The 10,679-nt window shown below is 40.5% G+C and overlaps 1 protein-coding gene across 4 annotated transcripts in view; it reads left to right on the plus strand.

The window, feature by feature from the left end:
• trip10a (thyroid hormone receptor interactor 10a) overlaps positions 1-3,780 on the plus strand; it is a 14,140-nt gene extending 10,360 nt beyond the window's left edge. Inside the window, exons 10-16 of one of the 4 annotated variants that reach the window (XM_010777477.1) lie at positions 13-177; positions 380-403; positions 1,045-1,154; positions 1,310-1,442; positions 1,598-1,686; positions 1,775-1,908; positions 2,378-3,780. In XM_010777477.1, the coding sequence (XP_010775779.1) occupies positions 13-177; positions 380-403; positions 1,045-1,154; positions 1,310-1,442; positions 1,598-1,686; positions 1,775-1,908; positions 2,378-2,529 (807 nt within the window). In that variant the 3' untranslated portion in view covers positions 2,530-3,780. The remainder of the gene's footprint in view (positions 1-12; positions 178-379; positions 404-1,044; positions 1,155-1,309; positions 1,443-1,597; positions 1,687-1,774; positions 1,909-2,377) is intronic. The other 3 variants (XM_010777478.1, XM_010777479.1, XM_010777480.1) reach the window with 3 other exon arrangements.
• Positions 3,781-10,679: the final 6,899 nt, after the last annotated feature.

Below are 10,679 nucleotides of genomic sequence, written 5' to 3' on the forward strand. Positions count from 1 at the left end.
CCCCCACCCTAGCTCTCTACATCCACGCTCCCACCTTTCTCAACACCCCCCGTCCCCTCGCCTGCTAATGGACCCAATTCCCCCAAGTTTGGCCGGGACCCCCTGTCGTACTGTTTGAAGGAGATCAATAAGACAGTCAAACCCAGAATCTCTTCCTTCCGGACGCTCAGGAGATCGGTGAGTCAGAGGAGAAGGTTTGGGGGTCAGAAGACCTCCACTCATCAGGAACACATCATACTGTGTTCCTGCGCATGAAAGAATGACTGAATGTCTTGTCAACATTTTGAAAACTTAAACATGTACAAATATCTACAAGAAACTTTTAAAACTAAACTATTATGATCATTTTCTTTACACATACTGTTTCTTTTTCCTTCAGAAGTTTACTCCAGAAAGGATCATGGTAATATGGACCACTTAGCTGGTGTGGGGGTCTCCGTTGTGTGACAAGATGGCCTCCTTTTCATTACAAAAGCTCAAGGCATTTAAATAATTTACCTTATTAAACTGACAAAACTGAAATAGTTTCTGTGTTTAAAGACAAACATGCAGCATACATGATCATGTTATGTGGCAAAAGGCTTGTCTTGAGTTTGTATTGAAGAGGTGGCCACCTGGTGGTGGAGCAAGGGAAATGATTGGTAGAACAGGAGGACACATTTCAAAGTAGCCTTGATTGTCTCTACACTTCTATTGGGTCACCGTTTCCATCCAAAATATTTATTTCTTGAACTTGTAGTTAAAAAAAGTCAATACAAAAAGTGATTAGAGTGTGTTACATCATATGTGTTGGTCTATGGGTGGTGTTTTTTGGTTGGGCTCACTGTTGTACATGGAAGGCTTTATATTAATAAGCCTAGCAAATTTTTAACTAGGATATTTGAATCTAAGTTTCGACAGTTAAACATTGTCCTTTTAGCTGAACTCAAACAGCAGGCTGTGTTCCTCCGGAGGTGTCTGTTTCTTTTCACATGGTTACTGTCGCCATGCAATGGTGAGACTCCGCTCAGTGTTGACACGCCTTTCCCTGTGAACTCTTTGCAGCCTACAGTGACAGAAGACTTCGCCCATCTTCCTCCTGAGCAGCGCAGGAAGCGGTTGCAACAGAAACTAGAGGACATTTGCAAAGAGCTGCAAAAGGAAGTAGATCAGAGGTGTGTGCACTTTTGTATACGTGGGTATTAATAATCGTCTCTGTTGTGCACATCAGTGTGTATAACTCTGGTGTGTGTGTGAGAGTGTTGTTTACTGAGTGCTAAGCTTTTTACTGAAAGTCACCCCCCCCCTCCTCCTTTGTTCTTTTTTTCAGTGAGGCCCTGGGGAAAATGAAAGATGTTTATGAAAAGAATCCCCAAATGGGAGACCCTGCTAGTCTGGCACCCCAAATTAACCAGACATCCCAGAATATAGAGCGGCTCAGAGGAGAGCTCAACAAGTACGAGGTAATTTTATGATGATGAGGTCATCACTAACCATTATGAGGTGAGCCCATTGAGGCTTTTTGTGATTTTTCGACCTGACATGGTATTTCTACTATTCAATGCTTCACAATAAACAGTATTTTTTCTCTCCTTAATGCTTTGGCTCTCTGATGTAGACTTGGGTTGCTGAGGCAGGAGTTCGAGGGGACACGTTGCGCTATAAAAGCCATACATTCAACAACAATGGAGCTCACGATCTTCTCAGGTAACACTAAATTCTCTTAATAGACAGTGTGTTTAGCGCAATGATGTGTTGTCTGTTCTGTACATGAAACCTTTGTTTTTCTCTCCAGCCCTGATGGAGCTCACTCAGATGAGAGCACTCCTGATACCTCCCAGGCCATCTACGCTGAGTTTGATGATGACTTTGAAGATGAGGAACTGACTGCCCCTATCGGGAAATGCACGGCCATGTACAGCTTCCCTGGTATGTCACAGGCTGTTTAAACTGTCTACCATGTGTATACAATTTCTCCCCTATATTATTTAAAGACAATAGTTACTAAAAAATAAATAATATGTATAAAATATAAATGTGAATATTAGTGAGCAACATGGGCATTTTGAGATGCGTTGATGGTATTTGGCTGTTAGTGCATTTACCTGCTATAACAGTGTGTGGTTGGCTTTGTGTGTATGTATCGTCATAGCAAATTGTGTTCTGTGGCGGGAACTACTAGGGGTGTAACGATACACAAATCTGGATCAATATAATGATTCAATGATCAACAGGAAGTGGAAAAGGGGCTAATGCAAAATGGCTAGCTTTAAGTAGCTTCTCTTTTGGTCAGCAAATGATAACTTTCACAGTCAAAATAATATCATGAGTCCTGTGATGTAGTCTTTTATGCACAAACTAGGGATATTTGCTACCACCTACTTTGTCTTTCTTCCAGGTGCCAGTGAAGGGACCATCTCTATGCAGGAGGGGGAGGTTCTGTCTGTGGTGGAGGAGGACAAAGGGGACGGCTGGACCCGTGTCCGTAGGAGCAATGGGGATGAAGGCTACATACCAACATCTTATGTCACCGTCAGCATAAACAAATGACAGACATAATAGGAACAAGAGAAGAAAGGAATTATCACTTCTCCAAACTGTATGCAATTCTTCCCATGGGACCAATCATGAAGAGGTATCAGCACTATGGGCGGGACCTCTGGTGTATCCAGACGGGGATGCCCACGCTTGGCAGAGGATTGGTGCTGACAGTCTGTTCCTCCTCCTTTCACAGTAAACTTATCTACCCAAAACACAAGGTTGTTTTACTTTTTGATATCATGTCAGAATCATTCTTTGGTTTTGGTTAAAAACATTTGCATGGACCTTTAGCACTATCACGGTACGAGTGCTCATCCTCACAGCCTAATAATCCATTGGCTGCTAAAAGTGAGCTGAAGAAAGTAGAGACGGAGGATGAAAGGAGTGCTGCTGCCATCTATACACTGAGTGTTAATGCCAGAAGAAGGAAGTTACCTCACCTCTTTACGTTTTCTGGGCAAAAACTGACCTGCCGTTCTCATTTATGTCACACGTGCCACTTCTTAGCTTTACTAGCACTTGCAAAGATGTATGGTGCTGTCACTTTGCTCCTTGTCGGGGGTAAGATCTTGAGGTTTTGGGGAAGAACTCTTATTTTGAGCGACCAAATGTGGATACAGCTCTCCCATCATAGTAAATCACAAACACTCTATTGTTCAGACAATCACAGTCAAGTTTATTTTCAAGACATACCAATAACAAGATATAGCTGTTACAACCTGAGAAATGTACTAAAAATAATTTATTACAAATGTGTATGTTCTATGAATAAAACTTAAGTTTGACAGAAGTTTTACTTTCAATTTAGGAAGGTCTCAAATGGTTTCCCCTTGCACACATAGTGGACAGTCTGTAGCCACAAAAGGGAGTTATTAATGCACACATACAATGTGCTACATTAAGACTATTGTATTTATGTAATGAATAATATATATTTTAGCTATCACAACACCACTATTGTCTTATTAGCTTTTTTAACCATTCAAATAAAGATTTTTACATCGTGAGAGGAAACTACAAGTCTCTTAATACGTTGCTAATTATGTTTTGTTCGGATTTACTTCTCATCTTCTCAAGACGATCACGTCCTGTTTTTTTACATTGTTATAGAGCCAGCAAGAAGCAGTCTCTGCTAATGTGTCTTTGGTGCCTTTCTGGTTAAAAGCATTGTGTATATACCATGTTTGCATATAAGACATTTTGTTTTCTTAATAAATGTAAAGCACATTTCAAAGTAAAAAGTGGTTATGTCATTTCTGGACTTGATAAAATACATGTTTTAAGCTAACAGTGTGTTGGTTTTGAAGTGAGTACTGTCTCCTAGAACAGCTCAGTTAATTCATTGTCTGCTCCCCAGGACAGTTTAGTCAATACATATGAACATGTGTCATTTTAACTAAAGCTTGAAACTGTGGATCTTAAATGTATGGTTTCACTGGGGTTTAAAGAGGCCCCACATACTATAACATTAATGTGGCAGTGAGTGGATTTAAGATTTGAAGTTTTGCTTTTCAAACTCAGTTTACTGTTAATTCTGCTTTCACTTTAATGAAGAGTAAATGCATATTTAAAATCCTAACATCTGTTTTCTCTTTTTTCACAAGGCAATCTTTAAAGTTCACCAAAGTCGACTGAGCTGTTGTGTGCACAGAAGACAGGATGTGATAGCATTATCTGAAGACAACATTCCAATTCCTTTATTTAATAAAAAGACAATTCTTCCGGGTGGCTCAGAATTCATTGCTACGCCTGTGACTATCAACTGATCAGAGGAGGTGCTGGTCCCTCTCAGTAGGTGGCACTGTTGCATAATTTCTTAGAAAAGTGGTGTAGATCTGAGTCTACTCTCCTATCTTCATAATTACGTTTTCAATATAGGCCATGCAATTGAATACCTGATTAAATTGCACTGGCTTCAAAACTATACTGTTTATAGGATTAATTAAATAACCACAAATTGGCAAGTTCCCCACTTTCACATTCACCTTACAACAGCAGACAAGTAAAACAAAAAGGCAATGCAATTGAACTTGGTCTACACAAGGTTTAAACAAAAAGATCCTGCAATATTTCCAATAAAAATTAAAAGTCACTGGTCAGGAATGGTGGAGCTCTGCTATACGGGAGCATGCAGCATCTGCTGTGACGTTGACTGGCTGGTCAAATGACAGAGGAATCAGATCATCATTTGTATGCAGAGCCTTTAGTCTCAAGATGCGTTAAAGGTCAGTGTTTCAACAAGGCTGCTGGACCCTGCCAACATCCTGCGCATGCCTACAGCTGGGAGAGAACACTGCATCCTTGCACCTAGACTCAGCCTAGTGTGGACATTAAAGGGTAAATCCACACTCAATAGCATATAAGAGAGAAACAGTACCTCAAATTAAGAGTGTGTTGTTTGTTACAGTGCTTACCTAGAACGTTTTTTTTTTTTTAGAAATGTACCAGTGACAAGATCAATAAAGGTACGTGAAAGGTTATTAACAGGAAGTAAAAAAACACAGGAGTTGATTGCTCATTAAATGAGATGAGCTGTTTTGTTTGGTGTTATGCTTTTATATATGGCTACCGTGTGTGTGGCCCCAGGGAGAAAAGCATATCCTTAGTGATAATGGGGATCTTAATAAAGAAATGAAAAAACAACACCATCATAACTGGGGTGTGGACAGGAAAGTAACATGCTCTAGGTTTGAACGAGAGGTACAACAGTAGTTATCTGCCCTTTAACAATCATTACATATTTACCCTTTAAAAACAGACAACAGAGGTAATTGGGCAATTCCACCTGCAGTTTACCATACCTGTTGGAACATTTATTATCTCTCACCTCACAAAAGGGATTAGACTGATAGCTGCTCCACTGGTTTGGAAAATACATCCTGCAGAACAATCTGGGAAGATGCTTTAGCAAGAAACTGTGTAGTTGTACAAGATGACATCAACAAGATTCTATTACTGTTTCTCATATCTGTTACACGGTATTAAATATGATCTTTGTCTCATTCATTATGTCAATGTAGGCATTCCCTTAAAAAACGTTTTACTGTCCTCAACCGGGTCCAAAAAAGATAAGGAATATTCATTAGCGTGTACATTTCAATGTATAATCATCAAGGGTAAAGTAGTAGGCTAATTATGGTTTTATTCATTTTACATTATTTTAAATTAAACCATTCTCAATGACATTGTATACAAATCACGCACTGCAGAGGTTGAGCTTCAGTATAGAAATGTGAGGCTGAGTATATGTGACTCTTTCATCACAGCATAGTGATGTTTTGTGTTTTCTGAAGGATATACACAGAGCTTTGAAATGCCTACAGCATCAAAGATAAACCTTGATGTTGGACCTCAGAGTTTGTGTTTGTTATGTACTTGTTTTTGTTTTTAGTGGAAGCGAAGACAACTAACAGGGCTCACATTCTTATTTACCAACATAATTATAATGCAAGTTGTCATGGCATCAACAACCTGAATAAACAATCCTTTAATTTCAGTTGAATCATATTGTACTATTGGCATACAATCTGTACTGTAAACATCCATCTCTTGGCAAGACTTTAGTAGGCCTATCTGTATTCTGTGTCAGACTCCATAACAGTTTAAATGATGTATTATAACTTTTTTATTATGGTAGGTTGTGCTGTTGTTACAAAATAGGCGATTATTCCTCCCTCTACTGCACCACAGGTGATTAAAGATTTAAGAGCTCGATAGGAAAAAAAAAAACACACTTCTGGACCCCGTCTGGCCTCTTCCCTTTCCACGGCTCCTTCCTCCCGGGGATTCTGCTCCTAGGCGGGCCATGGGAGGACGGAGGACACCTGTCCCTGTGTCGCATTACCCTGAACGGGCCGTCGGAAGGGGGCCGCAGGAGAGGGCAGGGGCCCCAACGAGGGTGAGGGCATCCCCACCGGGGGGTGGGGGGCGGGCCATGGGACGGGCCGCTGTAAGGGGGCCGCAGGGGGCCGCGGTAGGCGTCGTGGCGAATGAAGACAACATCCGCCAACCGTAGAAAGCTGGGTCGCTGTGCTGCGACGTGGGAACGGGCGTGAATGTCCCGGTGGTCCCCAGCAGGGAGGAGCGCTGCCCGGCCGCAGGCGAGGGCGCAGCGGCGGCAGGCACGAAGTCCCCGGGAGGAAGGAGCGGTATCCCCGGGAGGCAGCAGGAGCAGAATCCCCCCCAAAAAGAAACCTTTAAGCTTCTCAGCAGCTTTGTGTGCTCTTATAGTATAAAATCTCACTATTAAGCTATTCACAAAGACAATTTACAAGATTAGTAGGTCAATAATTAAAAATATAATATTTCAGTTTCAGTTTAAGTGTGTGATATGTGAGTAATGCCAGTCCCTCAGAATAAATCACTGCCTCGTGTTCACTCCTGCGGCAAAGCTTTAGGCTAGCATGGAGTATGTTTACTACTTCTGTGCGCTCACGCTCATAGCCATTCTGCTGCACAAATGCAGAGTGCCATATTGGAGGCATTCAGCATTTGTGGTTCCAAAGAGCTTTTGATTAGCTTCACCAATCAAGCGTATTTTAATTCCCCCATCAAGCCGTATTCAGCTCAGTAGTAGCCTAGTGCAACACTGTCACAGACCCGGCTTCATCACTCTGAGCAAATCCTGAATAGACAGTAAATAATGATCAATGTAATATTGAGTCATCCAATTTTCTAACTGAGACTTCACATAACCACAAATTAAATGTTCATATTATGGTCAAATTTAACAAATCCCAACTGAATGAATTATATTTCTTTATAAGCATTACTTTTACATCAGAAGTCTGGTGGACTTTAAAGCAACCATCCCCAGCTATGTTGATATTTGCCTTCACAGGTAGATGTAAAATTGAAAAATGCCTTTTTTGTGAAAACAGAAAATAGCAGGAAAACATATGCACCTGTTTTAAAATCAGTCAAATAGAAAGCAAAGCCGTAAAATCTGTTTAGGCTTAAGCATGAATTCCTTAAAACATAGAAGCACAAGGTGAAGTTTCAAAGTGGTAGAGTAGCGTTTGGATTTGGTTACGGTAAGGGCAGGGCAGGTTGAAAAAAATAGGGATTCTATTTACCCACATTAACAATGTTTAGGATGGGTTATAAAATCAGAATCAGCTTAATTATATATAACATGCACAGAAATGCTTTAAAGCCCAAAGCATCACTAACACAGAACATGGTGAGTGCTCCTCTGTCTAAGAAACACTGACTTCCTCTCACAACTGCAGGATTGTATGATCATGCTGGCCCTCATGGTCATCTGCAGGGAAGTGAAGACTTCAAAAAGAGGTGCTGGATGAAGTGGCTCCTTTAAAAACACCCCTCTGTTATTTTGAGAATGGCACATTCCAATGATCCATGCCCATCTACTTAGGCAGGTGTATTTCAGCTACTCAGACTTTTGCCAGGAGAACGGTGAGCTGCGAGACACTCACAAGAACAGGGTTAGAACAGGGTTAGAACTTTACATTTAACGGTGGCTGAGAAGTGCAATCGAGAATTACAAAGTGTGAAACACATTTACAAAGCTAGAGACACATTTACATTTTATAAAACAAAATTAAATTTTATAAAACAAAATTAAATTTTATAAAAACTAAATTAAATTTTATAAAACTAAATTACATTAGCTAAAACACTTACGAGAACTGAAACAAATTCACAAGTCCCGAAACACTTTAACATTTGCCGAAAAACTTTAAAAACTAGAGAATCAAACTGGAAAGAGAATGTCCATCATACCAGAAGTGACGTGCAAGTGATTGACAAACTTAAGTTTGTTTTGGGAGATAGACCGCCGGTACCTATGGACAGCAGTGTGTTTATAGTCGTTAAACATGTTTTGTCCATTCTGTGGAAACAACCTGGGCCAAGTGACACGGTTTTGCTCATCACGAGATACGTTCTCATGCGCACGAGAAAGTTATCGGTTCGCCAAGTAGAAAGTGGAGCTGTGCCTTTTACACACCGCCTTCGCTGTGTTTACCTTCATTAGAACAGCTAAAGAGCGACTGCAGGCTGCTTCGTTTTAACCACACACACACACACACACACACACACACACACACCATGCGCCTTGGTTACCGGACATCTCCTTCATAAAAACGAAGCAGGCTGCAGTCACTCTTTAGCTGTTCTAATGAAGGTAAACACAGCGAAGGCGGTGCAAAGGCACAGCTCCACTTCCTACTTGGCGATCCGTTGCGCACGAGAACGTATGACGTGATGAGCAAAACCGTGTCACTTGGCCCAGGTTTCCAGTGTTTGGGTTTATTTTGGGGTGTTTAAAAAAATAAAAATAACATTTAATACGCCTGGTTGATTGTGCAGCTTGTAGTTACACCCCCGCATAAAGATTAAGGAAATATTCTCATTATCATTTATAAAAGAATAGAGCAGAAAATATTTGTATACTCAAGAAGGTTAGGAGGAGTCTTACAGAGCGAGACCTATGATTTTTCAGGACCAAAAAAAAAAGACTGTCCAATTTTGAACATTTGTGTAATGAAGGAGATTCAGTTTAATAGCTCCTCAGTCGAATTGCTAGGTACTTTAAGGATAAGTGTGTACAAAGATCAGATTTTTCATGCTAATAGGAGTCATTACCTGAGGGAGGACATTTCGCTGAAAAGATATTAAAATGAAGACTAAGCATTTTTACCTCTTTCTAAACTGAATGGACCATCACTAAAAAGGGTCAGACAAATTCAAAAACACAATTAAGCAAATTTTCAATTTGGTCTTTTCATAGTTTTTGTCATGAGCACAGATTTTGTTTAACTTTTTGCATTAGTTTTTGCGAATTCAACTTATTAACAACCATAAAAGCAACACAGTATAGCGGGAGAACTTTACTCTATCTGTGCCTACTCGGTTTGTAAAGCAGTCAAAGTCTGGAACAGAGTTTCTGACCCTTGGGATTTTGTAAAAACTTTTTACATGCTGCTTAAGAGTATATTTTGTCGATAACCAGCTTTTTAGCTCCAATGAAGGAAGGAAACATTTTCATTTGGAGACAATGTTTTTGTCCTGAATTGATCCCCTCGGGTATCAGGCCTCCAGACACTGCACGCTCCCACCCCCAAAAGTTCAACTAATTAAGTTGCTATATATTTGATTTAGGTTTGAGATGGTCAGGGTTATGATTATGGTTAGTGTTTGGGGGTCCCAATCCTGTTGAAGTGGGTGGATTTGTATTCAGCATGAGAGAAGTGATGTCTGGGAAGCTCAATTGAGGCCAAGAGAAGCTAATGAGCTCTTTCTCAGGGAGAAACTGCAGGCTGCCAGAAGATTTCCCTCTTGAATCCACACAGTTTGGACTACGACAAAATGCTTTTGTGGGCTTGGGATATTCTGACGGGGATACAGGATTTTGCATTGCACCTGCCTGTTCTGTCTAGGTTCATGTTGTGACCTATTCTCTGTTGTAGCTTTGCTTTGGTAAAGCCCCTGTCACACTGTCCCGAAATTGACACCAGATGGACACACGAATATGGAATTGTGAATTTCGCACGAGATGGCCCCGAACTTGGTCCACAGCCAAGCAACAGCCGAAGCAAGTACGATGCCCACAGAAGGCCACACGATGGCACCCGAACCACACACGAAAATATGGTCGTAGACTTTACTGATGATTTAGAATGTATCCAGACTCAACGTAAGAGCTTGTGCCTCTTCGGGGGGTGCTAACATGATTTAAACATACACTTTATTCTTTAATTTCTCCGTCTTTCTATGTAGATTAGAAGATATTACTTATCACCGTCATGTTGTTTCCATCGCAACAACAACTTCCTGTCAACAGCGTAAACTCGCCTTCAAAATAAAAGCATCTAAATAAAACAGGATAACCTAAATTACATTTAAGACATACAACTGCAACGAAAGTAACATAAACAATGTAATATCCTTTTCAGTTTCACAGAACACAAATTCGGTTTGTGTTCATCATCATAATTATTCTATATATATAATTTACACATGTGCCTGTAAACCGGAGGAGAACACTGGCATTTCTGACTTTTTTGACATGGAAATGGGAATAAAGCCGTTTTTCATACATAAAGCTTCAGTTACCTCTCTCTTTTGCATAGAGAGTTAGGGCAAACTTACACGGTGCTTAATGTGTGTATACTACAAACAGTTAGGTTTTTATT

The sequence above is a fragment of the Notothenia coriiceps genome, unplaced genomic scaffold (genome assembly GCF_000735185.1).
Source record: "Notothenia coriiceps isolate Sejong01 unplaced genomic scaffold, NC01 NC01_scaffold00018248, whole genome shotgun sequence".
NCBI classification, from domain to species: Eukaryota; Metazoa; Chordata; class Actinopteri; order Perciformes; family Nototheniidae; genus Notothenia; species Notothenia coriiceps.